At 38.2% G+C, this 13,838-nt stretch overlaps 1 protein-coding gene across 3 annotated transcripts in view; it reads right to left on the reverse strand.

Annotated features, from left to right (window-relative positions):
* The window catches only part of LOC134532851 (DNA replication licensing factor MCM4), a 28,323-nt gene that overhangs the window by 3,606 nt on the left and 10,879 nt on the right, over positions 1-13,838 (reverse strand). For all 3 annotated transcript variants that reach the window (XM_063369838.1, XM_063369839.1, XM_063369840.1), the window contains exons 6-13: positions 13,069-13,311; positions 11,623-11,851; positions 10,363-10,557; positions 8,316-8,492; positions 7,013-7,100; positions 6,762-6,922; positions 5,560-5,677; positions 4,434-4,675 (exon numbers count right to left, since the gene is read on the reverse strand). In XM_063369838.1, coding sequence (XP_063225908.1) covers positions 4,434-4,675; positions 5,560-5,677; positions 6,762-6,922; positions 7,013-7,100; positions 8,316-8,492; positions 10,363-10,557; positions 11,623-11,851; positions 13,069-13,311 — 1,453 coding nt within the window. The remainder of the gene's footprint in view (positions 1-4,433; positions 4,676-5,559; positions 5,678-6,761; positions 6,923-7,012; positions 7,101-8,315; positions 8,493-10,362; positions 10,558-11,622; positions 11,852-13,068; positions 13,312-13,838) is intronic.

Below are 13,838 nucleotides of genomic sequence, written 5' to 3' on the forward strand. Positions count from 1 at the left end.
CAAAATATTCTCAAATACGAATATCAAACGTGAATAGAGAGAGCAAGATTTTTTTCTCTTCAATTTTGTGTAATTTTTAAGTTTTATTTATTTGTGCTTATTGTTATATTGTTCTTAATTTATAACTTTGGATCACTCAGAATATAAAGAAAAATATACAGATTATATGGGAACGGTATTTACCCAAAGAAGGGTGGCACCCATATATATATATATATATATATATATATATATATATATATATATATATATATATATATATATATATCTCTAATATATAAAATTCTCGTGTCACAGTTTTCGTTGCCATACTCCTCCGAAACGGCTTGACCGATTTTGATGAAATTTTTTGTGCTTATCCGGTATCTATGAGAATCGGCCAACATCTATTTTTCATCCCCCTAAATGTTAGGGGTAGTCCACCCCTAATTTTTTTTTTTATTTCCAGTTTTTGGTAGGAAATCACCATGGCAACGGCTGTTGCTTTGTTGATGCTTCATTCGTCTCTATGGCAACGGCTATTTCATTGTTAGTGTAGTCCTCATCACTCATTAAATACAGACCACCAATTATTCAAATTAAGAAGACAATTACTAACTACATCTGATTTCTAAAAAGGTCCAGTGAACTCTTTACCAAGTCAACCGATTTCGATGAAAATTGGCATTTATGTGTAATTGTTTCCAACTTGAGATATGGTAGTTTTTATTTCGATTAATAGTCTTAATAATTTATAATTAATAATAAACTGATTATCAATGTTGATTGGTGTTTAAGCCCGGGAAACAGTGGGTACTTCGTTTCCATGACAACGTTGCGTGCTTGAGAGTCGGGAAACCATCGGTGCTATTCGTTTTTTCTTCGGTACATTACAAAGCATTGTATGTATTAAGTTTTTGTCAAAATTAATTAATTTTCATTTTATTTCATTTATTATAACGGTAAATAGGAGATTTGGTCTCATTTTCCCCCCCATAAATACAACCGTGCGAAGCCGGGTCGGGCAGCTAGTGTGTGTGTGTGTATGTATACATATATATATATATATATATATATATATATATATATATATATATATATATATATATATATATATATATAGTCTTCAGTACAGTTCCAAGGATACAAATGAAGTCTGTATTCCATGTCCTAGATTATTGGAGCATAATAAGTACAGCACTGGTGTTGACTCTTGTTTCTTTGTCTGTTTACTAAGGGAGAGAGTGAGGCAGCAGTCCTGTGCCCACTTCTCTCTCTCTCTCTCCCTCCCCCCTCCCTTTTTGCCAAAAATCATTTTTACAACCCCTTCAATTCCTGCACTACTTAACAAAAACACAAAGGAGAAGACTGCTATTTTTTATATTCATGTTTCCCTTCTGTCTAGCATATTTTATTTTTAACCCATCCCCTTGCAGTTGCGGCAGCGAGAGAAGCGGTGGCAAGCTACTCTTTTTCAGTTCCTCCTATAAAACACTAGCACGTACGTTACTGGCAAACTTGTGCGGGGCTGGAGAAACACAACAGGTGCACCACGGTCAAGGTTATTAGAGAGAGGTTGCCTCGATCGCTTGCGCATCGTTCTGCGCATCGCGTCACTTGCAGCCCCGGCTCGGCTTGCCAGCCCGTCCACTCCTATCAGTTACTTAGTTTACAAGCACATCTGCTCGTAATAACGTGTCAATATACAGCGTAATGCAGGGAGAGTTATTGTTGTGAGGAGTTTAATTAAGAGTGCGTGTGTTATAAAATGTTGGTGTTGCTTATATCATAAGTGCACGGGTGCTTCGTTAATTATAATTAGCAGGCAAAACGTTAAGAACACGAATTTAAAGTGAATTTGTTTTGTTAGGCTAAACGCTGTTAACAAGTTGTATTTAAACATAAAATGCCAGGTACGCGGTGTACAGTGGCTGTGTGTACAAATAGTTTGTAAAAACAAAATCTTTACCTGAAACAAATCATATAAAATATCATCGATTCCCATGTGATGATCATCTGTTGAAAGTGTGGGTTCAGAAATGCCGACGTGATGGTGAGTGGAATCCAAAAACAACTTACATAATATATGTTCAGATCACTTTACAGATGATGATTACGAGCGCGACTTGAAAGCTGAGTTGTTAAATGCATGCGCTAAAAGACGTCTTAAACCAAATGCTGTACCTTCATTAAAACTTGGAATTACAACACATGTAGAAACATTGGAAAGTCGTCAGTGGCGTAGCCAGGATTTGTGTATGGGGGGTGTTAAGAAGCATGCGGCCCCCCCTCCCCCCCCCCCACCGTATTAAAGCGGGTGGTCCGGGGGTCCTCCCCCGGGAAAATTTGGATTTTAAGGTATAAAATAGTGCTATTTTAGTAGTTTTCGACACTTAAATTTAAATATTGTAATGATAAAAATTTTATTAATTTTAATATGAAATTTGAGTGATGAATAAGAAATTAATCAAAGATTTGGTGCTAAGGGGGGGGGGGGGGGGGGGTTGAACCCCTAACCCCCCCCCCTGACTCCGCCCCTGAAAGTCGTGTGTGCCGAGAAGACAGAGTTAAATGCAGGGAAAACAAAAAAAAAAATGTTATGTAAATTAATCGTAGATTCAAATGAAAATGTAAGTGAGGAATAAACCTGTTCTTGTAGTCAGTTAAAGCATTCAAAGTCTTGTTCTAACAATGACTCGGTTGAAATGCTTAGGAAGTAAATCCAAATTCTTAAAGAAAATTTGTTTCTTGCCGAAAGAAAGTCAGTTTTAAATTTGGAAGTCATGAAAAAACTCAAAAAAGAAAACTTAAATCTTAAAAACAAACAAGAAAACGTTCTTCGTTAGAGTTCCGCATGCGGAATATTCTTTCAAGTGTTTTTTTTTTCTTTTCAAAAAATCAAATTGACATTACTTTCGTTGAAAAAAAGAGTAAACTGGACCAATGAGGAAATAGCTCTCGCTTTCACTTTGCGTTATTTCAGTAAGCGATGTTATTTATTTTTAAAACAGAAACTTAACTTCCCATTACTTGGACTTTCAACTCTTCAACGATGGGCATATTCATTTGACATGAGAAAAGGTATCCTAGTAAACATGTTTGAAATTTTGAATGTAGCACGTTCTTCGTTGCTAGACTTCGAACGCATTGTTGTTCTTTCATTTGACGAAGTAAAAGTGAAGAAAACGCTCCAGTATGATGCAAAACAGGATGAAACTATTACACGAAAAACTGCTCTATTCATGTTAGAAATTTATTTTTAAATCTAACCTCAGTTTATTTATATTGTAAACATTCCCAAAACGTTTTAATGAGCTATGGCTACTTTTATTAAACACTAAGAAATTGATATGCAATTATTTTAAACATTATAATCTTGCTGAGAAATAAATACAAATAAACCATTTTGTTTACTAGTTACATGTTAATTATATTAATTTTTAAAAATTCATGGATTCATCATTGATATTTTGAAAAGTTTTACTGTCACTTAAAAATATGTTGAAATGATAATTCATCCTTGTTTTCAGTCACAGCATTTTGTCATTTGAAAAGCATATCAAAACGATTATAATTAAAAGTAATCAACAAAGCATAAATTAAATACTATAAGTATTGCGTATCAGACATGTGAAACGAGCCGAGCTGATAAGAGAGCGCCGTCAGTCAGCAGGTGTAGTATTACGGCTGGGAACGGCGGGGCTGCAGATGACGTCAGAGCGGAGTGTCGGGCTGTCTACATTGTTCTTATGGGATCGAGACAACCTCTCTCTACTAACCTTGCACCACGGTGGCTGCAGTTATGTCACGGAATGTTCACTTGAAAACATGGGAAGTATCACACAAAACTCCAATGTTTGGGCACAGTTGCATCATAAACACCTGTCGAATTAGACACTTTAAATGTGAAGGGTACCAGATCACAGGAAATTTACAACGATGAGATGAGAGGGAGGGAGAACCTTCATCACTGCTACATGGCTTCATACATGCACATACGCGTGAGCGCATGTGCACCCACGAGCACACGTGCATGCATGCACACACACACACACACACACTCTCTCTCTCTCTCTCTCTTTCTCTTTCTCTCTCTCTCTATGACTGGTTTTTTTTTACACTTACCCATCTCACCTAGCCAGCGCAACAGACAAGTCATTGCCCGTTAAGGCTGGGCGGGCGGCAGACATAGCATAACTGCGCTGTTCAAATAATAATTATTATTATTATTAAAAAAAAAAAAAAAAAAAAAAAACAGAATAAGGGTTTAAACTAAAAATCAGAATACAATGTGCAACCCATTTGCGGGAGAATACGGTTTGTTTGTGTGTGTGTGTATATATTAAAGTGAAAGAATTTAAATAATTTTCAATACAAATATAAATTAATGGTTTTTGAAATCTTGAATACTGGCACGGGCGAGAAACTGGGCAGGAGAGAGGAGATGCGCTCACCTCCAGGCTTCTTCGACGTCCACCTCCTCTACGACCTCGGAGAAGCGCACCTTGGCATGCGCCTCGGCCAGGCGAATGAGGGACTCCAGCTGGCGGGGGTAGGCCGTGATCTGGCCCCGCCCGCTCCCCACTTTCCGCATGTCCACGTACACCTTGATCAGCAACTGCGATGCCAACTCACTCAGCTTCGGATGTACAAACTCACATGCGTACGCGATGTAGTCCCGCAAGATGCCCATGTCCTGGAACAACCGACACCGCTCAGGATGTTGGTATCTCTTTACAATAGTTTCACCAACAGATCTTGCTGCGAAAAGAGAATTATTTTTTAAAGAGCTTAAAGGCCCTGCTTACCTGGGAAACAGAAACTGTCATCCAAGTGTTTACGAAAAGTTTTTAAGAATAAGCTAAAAGTAAATGAGTATTCTTTTTTTTTAAACTGCATTTTCAGAAGAGTGAAAATAGCTGAAACATATTGTTTTCAGAATTTTTTTAATATGAAAAACCCAGTTTTTACTGTAAATAATATTGAAAGTATTCAAAATAGAACATGTTGTTCAGCTCCAACTTTAAAGACATACTCCAGACTTGGGAAACACTTTATACCATATGCTGTACAAATATTTCAACTTATTTTGCTGTGATTAACTAGTAGCCAAAGTCTGTTAGTCAAATTTAGACTCAACTGTATAAGATACAATATAAGATATTTGAGGAAAAAGATTCAAAGAAAAATACCTGTGAAACGTAAATTCATAAATTCAATCACTCACACCTGTTTAGTCGACAAGAACTAAAATATTTATCTCTACAGAATCTATCAAAGAAATGTTTGTATCTGCTACCAGCTTTATGTACTTTCGTTAAGAACTTCAGGATAAAAAATCCTAAACATGTGAACATAGATTTTTATATTTAAATAAAAATTTAATTTGTTGGATGTTTTTTCAAAATATTATTTTCTGTCCTTTTACTTATATATAATTTCATTCCTGACTTTTAAGAGACAAAATTAAATCTCCAAAAAAAAAACATACAAAATGGGCAAGAATTAAATAAATTCAAAAAAAGTCATACTCGAAGACATTATAACAACAGTCAATGCAACACTTGGTGTAATGCTCACCATGAGCTCATCCTCCTCAGCATCCCGTGTTTTGTAGTAGAGAGACACCAAGTGACGGGCCAGCCGCCTGTCAAACAACTCGTTTTGCGGGTCCAGCATCAGGAATATCAGATCAAACCTGACAAACGTTTCAAGTTTTATTAGTATTCATAGTACTTTTTCCAGTAGCAAACAAAACAAGGTCATTCAAAATTTTGTACCTCAGAACCAAATGTCAAAATTGAGCAACTTTACCGGAGTGTATGAACACCTCCATCTGTGTATGGCCAGCAAGAAGGAACATGATTAATGGGGGAATTTTTCCAAAAGTCACCGAAATATAACATTGTAACTGGACCTACAACTATTTCTTGCTCAGCTAAATGTTTTCAACTTAGGCCCTCATAACTCTCGCTAAATACTTTAAAAAAATTTTGAGGGAGATATGATGATGAGATTCTATAGAAAACTAACTTTTTTAACATAATCTGCTACAAAACAATAATAGCCAAATATGCACTTACTCTCATTTGGCTTAGTTACACACTTTTACTCTTGTTTCCTATCATTTACATTAACTTCTACAAAAATAGACTTCCATTTTACTAATGTTACATATCTCAATATCACACTGTTTTCAAGATAAAAAAACTCCCGCCTCTACTAATATTGAGAGTAAAGTCTAATAATAAAAGTAAAAAAAAATCATCAAGATCAAGAACATTACAAACTTCCAGCCTAAGCTTATACGGCTTAGGCTGGTGGCACCCCAGCAATATTACGACTAATGTGAGTAATTCTTCACAGCAATAAAGCATCATTCACAATCCTCTAGTAACTGCCACTACCACAACTACTAGATGGTAAAAGACATTACCTAAGTTACAATGATGGCAAATAGGTTGTTTGGGCTGACCCATTCAATATTGTGCTGTAGCTAAAATGTTTTCGTTTGAAATTGGCCGCTCAGCCGCCAGTTCAATTAATATGGCGTCGGTAACTCTGTGAGCATACCATTCATATGAACATAGGTTTTCGCATGGTATTTCTATTTCCTACATCAATGCACTCCATTTTTTGTTTCTTTCACGTTCATTACTCACCTCACCTCAGTTTATCCGATGGTTGAGGTGATCTGGTGTCGTAGATGTTATCTATGCACAAGGTGACACGGTGGCATGCGTCAAACAGCAAGTGAGAAGCATTTAAAAAATGGTTGCTACCTGGACAGAAGCGTGTGAGGCAGCATGATGTTCTTGATTATTGTCTTATTTTTATTCCACTGGGACTCGCTGGGATTTGCGGCGGCCAAAATGGACGTACGGGCATTCAAGCGGCAGATGACTCCAGCTTTTGCTATGCTCAATGTTTGTTGCTCCATCACCTATAAACCATGCCACGATGACAGACTCATTTATCAAACATGCGAAAAGATATTGGCAACTAAAAATAACACCTTTAGTTGGAGTGTTACCTCATGAAGAACACTGCGAGTGGAATCGTTCATTTTGTCAAACTCATCAATGCAGCAAACTCCATTATCTGCTAGCACAAGAGCTCCACTGAAAGAAAAAAAACCTGTATGAAAAGTGACATATGTTGAGTCCCATAGTTTAATTTTAATCCAAATATTCAATCTGATTTTAAAAGAGTGCCACAAATTCACACCTTGAATCGGAATCTCAATCATAAGTTATGACCCTTGTATAAAAAATTAATGAGCAAAAAAAACTCCTTAACCCATTTAATTTTTATTAATAATGAAAGAAAAAATATGTCAATGATCCAAAAAAAAAAAAAATTAAAAAATATATTGTTACTAATATTAAATAATTGATGGTGTTTGAAGAACTAACTCACCTCCCTCTCACGAAATATTGCATTTTCATTTCCAGATGCAGCAATTCAACGTGATCACTTAAAAAGGTACGGTTTTAGTACATTGCATATTTATATTACAATGGGCTTCAAACAATGTGTTAACTGAAACAGTGCTCATAGACTTGCATGACTGATTAACGTCAATTGCTGAGACAACAAATATGTAAAAATATAAAAAAATTCTCAACCAATAATGATAAGTTTCATAAAACATTTTTGCACAGTATTGTAAAAATATAAACCAACATAATTTGTTTTGATTTTACTCAAAACTAATCTTTTCCTTTTCATGTTCACGATTTCCAATTCCAAGTGGGGATATTAAACATGGTGGTTTGTCTTGGATCACAAAAATATTGTGAATGCCATGCTAATGATTAACAAATTTTTTTTTTCCTCGGCTCTTGTTGATAAAATGTATTATGTTCAAAAGTTTTTAACCATGACTCGTGAGTTCACCTCAACACGGTCAGGAACATAACGGGAATCAGAATGTGAACAGATCAACTCTATCCCAAAAAAATGAGACTCCGAGCGGTAACTGAAGTACATATTTTAGGAAGGCCACCAGACACTACGTAGTAGGTTTGCCCCGACAGGAGAGAGATAGAGAGAGAGGCGCACTGCTACGAAGGGGCGCAACAGCTAAATTTCCAAAGAAGGGGGGGGGGGGGGGGGGGGCAATATACCTTTTTACAAAGAATCACCGATCCCCCCCTATTGAAGCGGGGGGGGACCCCCGGGGGAAAATTTGTATTTTCAAGGTGGAAAATGGTGCTATTTAAGCAGTTATATTATCTAAAAATTGATTGCACAGCAGTTTCTTTGCCCCCCGTTTGCCCCCCCTTGAAGGTTTCTTTGAGGGGGGGGGGGGGGGGGGGGCTGCTGCTACGTACGTCTGCAGCACCAGCTGGCGGGTCTCGGGGTCCTTGGTGACGCTGGCCGTGAGGCCGACGGCGGAGGAGCCCTTGCCCGAGGTGTACTGGCTGCGTGGCACCAGCCCGTGCACGTACTGCAGCAGCTGGGACTTGCTGGTGCCCGGGTCCCCGCACAGCAGGATGTTGACCTCCGCCCTGTGCAAGCCCCGCCCCCGGGACGTCTACGAATAACTGCTCGTCCACGTTCATTCCCCAGAGTAACTGGCCGACCCTTAGCGATCCCCAGGGATTCATATACGAACAACTGCTCAGCCGTATTCACTCTCGATCCTCGAGACATCCACGAACAACTACTCAGCCACAGGCACTCCCCCAGAAAGTCTACGAATAAATGCTGAAATCAATTCACTCCCCAGGACATCTACGAATAACTGGCTGACCCTTTTCGATCCCCAGGGATTTATATATGAACAACTGCTCAGCCGTATTCACTCTCTCGATTCTCGAGACATCCACGAACAACTACTCAGCCACAGGCACTCCCCAGGAAGTCTGCGAATAAATGCTGAAATCAATTCACTCACCAGAAAGTATACGAATAACTGGCTGACCCTTTTCGATCCCCAGGATTTATATATGAACAACTGCTCAGCCGTATTCACTCTCTCGACTCTCGAGACATCCACGAACAACTACTCAGCCACAGGCACTCCCCCAGTAAGTCTACGAATAAATGCCGAAATCAATTCACTCCCCAGGACATCTACGAATAACTGGCTGACCCTTTTCGATCCCCAGGGATTTATATATGAACAACTGCTCAGTCGTATTCACTCTCTCGACTCTCGAGACATCCACGAACAACTACTCAGCCACAGGCACTCCCCCAGTAAGTCTACGAATAAATGCCGAAATCAATTCACTCCCCAGGACATCTACGAATAACTGGCTGACCCTTTTCGATCCCCAGGGATTTATATATGAACAACTGCTCAGTCGTATTCACTCTCTCGATTCTCGAGACATCCACGAACAACTACTCAGCCACAAGCACTCCCCAGGAAGTCTGCGAATAAATGCTGAAATCAATTCACTCCCCAGGATGTCTAGGAATAACTGTTCTAGCCAATTTCACTTCTTTTTTTCATGACCTTCTTTATAAAATATCCTTACATCCTTTTCCTATCACAGTGTCATTATTTGTAGATAATAATGAAAATATACATTATTTCAAATAGATCTACTATTTTAAGGAATGTGCCCAATTTTGTGTCAGAATGCTAAAACCTCTTCCGAGGTTATTTTCCACCCGATTCAAAGGGACAGTCTCCATGTAGTTATGTTTAATATACAAATATAAAAAGGGAAGTAAGGCATTAAAAAATTTTTTCTCAAGTTAGCAAAAGGCTGCTGGAAATTGAATTTCCCAACCTCCAGCATCATTACTGTTTATTTTGGGACTCTTTCATGACCAATGGATACCTTGCTCTCGGCTACCAGCAGTTTCCATTACATTCTCGTCACACTGTGCAAACACTGTCACAAACCCAAAAGGGCTGAAACCTATGCCACTTTGCAATATGTATTGAGAACTGGATCAGCCAATTACGTTTATTATATGAAACCATCATGAAAACCAGTTGTAACAATTTTGATGAAATCCACGAATTTTTACTTTATATGAGTAATTAATAACTATAAAAGTAAAAATACAAACCGAAGTTGCAACGTCATAACCAAAGTTTGGGTATCATGTATAGATAAATATTAGGAATGTAATAGGATTATAATATATAATATACATATAATAACACATGCCACATGTCAGTACTGGGAATGCTACTTATTTTGCCGAAAACCTTAAAGACAATTTATGATTTTCTATAATTATGCCCAAAACAACATTTAATAGAAAACAAATACGTATATGGATTAAAGTTCTATTATCAAAAGTTTGGTATGAGGCTTATTTTCATCAACAAATATTTTTAATTATGATCCTAATATTAGGATAAATACAGCATTTACTTAGTTAAAATAATTATGTATAATTATGTACGCTTACCTAAAGTTAACTCTCCCAGCACTGGTGAAATTCTTTTTGGTCCCACCAAACAGTTGCAGGAGAATGCCCTTCTTGATGTCTTCATTTTCATAAATGGATGGGGCTACAGCACGAGCCAACCTTTCATAAATATCCTCTTTTTGCGACAACAACTTTAGCAACTCTATTCTTTCTGGGGCAAATTTGTGGACTTTCCTACAAAGACAAACACACAAAACAAATATGTTTAATCAAAACACAATCAAATTACCATTACACACACACACACGTATAAAAATTAAAAAAAATAAAAATGACAGACTGGGAAAGAAAGAAAAGAAATTAAAACCAAAAAAAAAAGGGGGGGAGAAGTATAGGAAAAATTATTATTCTAAAGGAAACGTATGTGGGCACACAGCACAACATACCAGTTAAAACAGGGCATGAAAAGTATAGTAAAATATGGGTACTCAATGACTGACAAACTTTAACAAATTACATACCACTGTCTTGTATGCAGTGGACTCTTGGATTCTCAAAGTAGACACAACTTAACTACCCATGAACGTCAGCATCAGGTTCATTTCATTACAGACAATGGAGGTGTGATTATGTACAAATGGAGTACTCATGAAATTAATGTGCAGGGTGAAATCAATAAAACCAATCAGTCAAATTAAAAATCCACCGTGTTTCCCACTTACGAAAATTTTTGGTTTGGCCACTGCCAGGAACCAAACTCAAATCGCCCAGGCAGGAGGCGACCACCACAACCCCCCCAGTGTGGTGTAGTCTGGCCGAGGGCAGTGAATGGTCTCTGATCTGGCATTCTACGGTTCGGAAAATTCGTTAAATCAGCTGCTAGTGTCGAGGTTTTTGAGGACTGGGTTCCAGCCATTGATGATGGCTGGCAGGACATATTACTGCACTGCTGGCGTTTAGAGTTCACTCAGTTTATCGTTACTGTCGGTTTCAATAGTACAGAGTTCCTTGTTGTGAAAAATTTCACGCGTACATTTCGGGAAAGATTTTTTTAAAACCATAGAATCCATAGATCATTACGTATTTTTTCCTCGCTGTAGAGCAGTTTGATACAATTTGTTTTAAATACCATTATACTGTACATAAACTTCTGTTTGGAATTACAGTAAAAACTAAATACATGGCGTTTTGATAATCCGGCAAAATAGCTAATCCAGCATGCAGTGGTCCCAAACAGCGGAATGAAAGACCCTTCACTGTATTCGCCAGCGGAAGGACGACGGAGGACACGGTGCTCACCCCTCCTGCTGCTCGTACAGCCGCCTGCTGTCCACCTTGCGGAAGTGGACGGCGTCGATGTGGGTCCGGTAGACGGACCGCACGCTCCTCATGCGCGGGTTCACCTGGGTGGGCACCGCGCGGTAGATGCCCGTCACGGTGACGCGGTCCCCCGCGTGGACAGTGTCCACCAGGTCGTTGTGGGCGAACACCGACACCGTGTGGGGCGACTGGCCCGCCGCCATGTCGTCTGGAACACGCGCGCCGTTACGCACCTCCCCCATCCCCCCTCCGGCTGGTTCCACCCCGACACCCAGCATGCGAGCACGAGTCGGCTTTCAAGCGGCTCGGAGTCCAGTCACCTCAAGACTCTGTGCGTAACTGAGCAATGTATCTCCTCGCCAAACCAACCAAAACATCCATTTCACTTGCACAGATCTTACCTGTCCGTAAATGCAAGTGCACATAATCAATTAAACATTTACACTGGTAGGGATCTGAATCCATTTGCGATTATGTACTTATCTAAGGTTACAGAATCTCGAATATGATCCCAAATATCCCAAAATGCTACACAAGCCTACTAATTTTCTATGAGATGGTTCTTAAACTATGTATAAAAAATAAACAAATTGTTAATACATTACTAATGAATCAATTATATTTTCAATGCCAAAAATTTCTTGAAAAAATTATGTCCCTAATCTAGTCATGATAATTTCTATAACCAATCATTATATTCACACTAACATAACTTACTGCAGAATTAAGGCAGACACATAGTAGGTACTAAATAAAAAAAAACACTTATAATACAAACATTTTCAGATACTCTTCAATGCACTGCAGGATCAAAGGCTGTAATTCTTTTCAGTCATGATTTCACCTATCCTATAGATCATTAACATTTTATTTTAATATCATGATTCCTAAATAACCCAAATTAAGTGTTCATTTGAAATAGAATCAGCACACCAACTCCTACTGTCCTTAAACGGGGCAAAAAATACAAAATGAAATACGTTTATAGATGTTGAAAAATCAACTAAATCAAATGTAAACAGGACAGACAAAAATGTTCATTAAACAGAATGTAAGATGTATTTCGTACCATTTTAATACTAGTTCTTAGTTTAAACAAGAAAATTACTAAAATTCAAAGCATAAAAAATGGCCAGACCGGTAAATTGTTTTATTTCTCACACTATTTCAGACTTTTCTGGGAAACTAATTTTTCCTCCACTTTCAAAATAACAGCATTTTTAAGTGTCACCTCACGTACTACAAAAAAGCAGCTTAAAACCAGGTATATAAACATAAGATATGAGGTAGTCTCTTGTAAAAAAAAAAGAAGCCATCTCACTATTTCACTAAATAGCAGCAGATGTGCAAATACGAGATGTATATTTAATTTTTGTATTGCCACGCAAAGCGGACGGCTGGTCACACACCGGTGCTCCCACTCACCTGGCGACTCCTGCAGCTTCACCACCTGCCGGTCGGTGAACTGCGAGCGGTTGTGCACCAGCGCGAAGCAGTGGTTGGTGTTGCAGTTGGGGCAGAGCGTCGGCTCCGATATGCGCCCCCGGTCCAGCTCCGCCGTCGTCGTGAACGCACACACCACGCACTTGAAGAACGCCTCTCGCATCTCCGGGATTATGCTCGACGTGTTGATCACCATGCCGCTTATTGTGATCAGCTGGTCAATGTCTGCAACAATCCCAAGGCCAACATCAAACAAACTGTGCTTATTAGAATATAAAACATTTCCTCACTATATTTACAACATTTTTTAAACTTTGAATATGTAGAGTACACATTTTTACTAGCAGTGCTGGGCCAATTCCAAAATTCCGATATTAGGAATTTGATTTAGTGGTGTACTGATGTAGTTTTAGTATAGGTATTGGCCGATATTCCTAATTTTTTTTTGATTTCTGATTATGTACAATTGTTTTCAACCGACACTTAAAAGACAGCCATGATAAAAGTAAAATATTTCATTCATTCACGTGTCACCAATATTTGTCTATTTAACTGATTATAGTTCTGTAAGCAATCTTACTCCAATTTTTCTGTAATTTAAGGCTATAGGTACTTGAATGTTGAGTTCATTAATTAGTCAAAGGCATAATGAGAATTGTGCTAAAATTTTATGGAGTTGAATTCCAAAATTACAATACAGCAATTTTGAATTCAAACTTATTAGTTAATAATCATACATAAAATGATAAAAC

The sequence above is a fragment of the Bacillus rossius genome, chromosome 6 (genome assembly GCF_032445375.1).
Source record: "Bacillus rossius redtenbacheri isolate Brsri chromosome 6, Brsri_v3, whole genome shotgun sequence".
Classification (NCBI taxonomy): Eukaryota; Metazoa; Arthropoda; class Insecta; order Phasmatodea; family Bacillidae; genus Bacillus; species Bacillus rossius.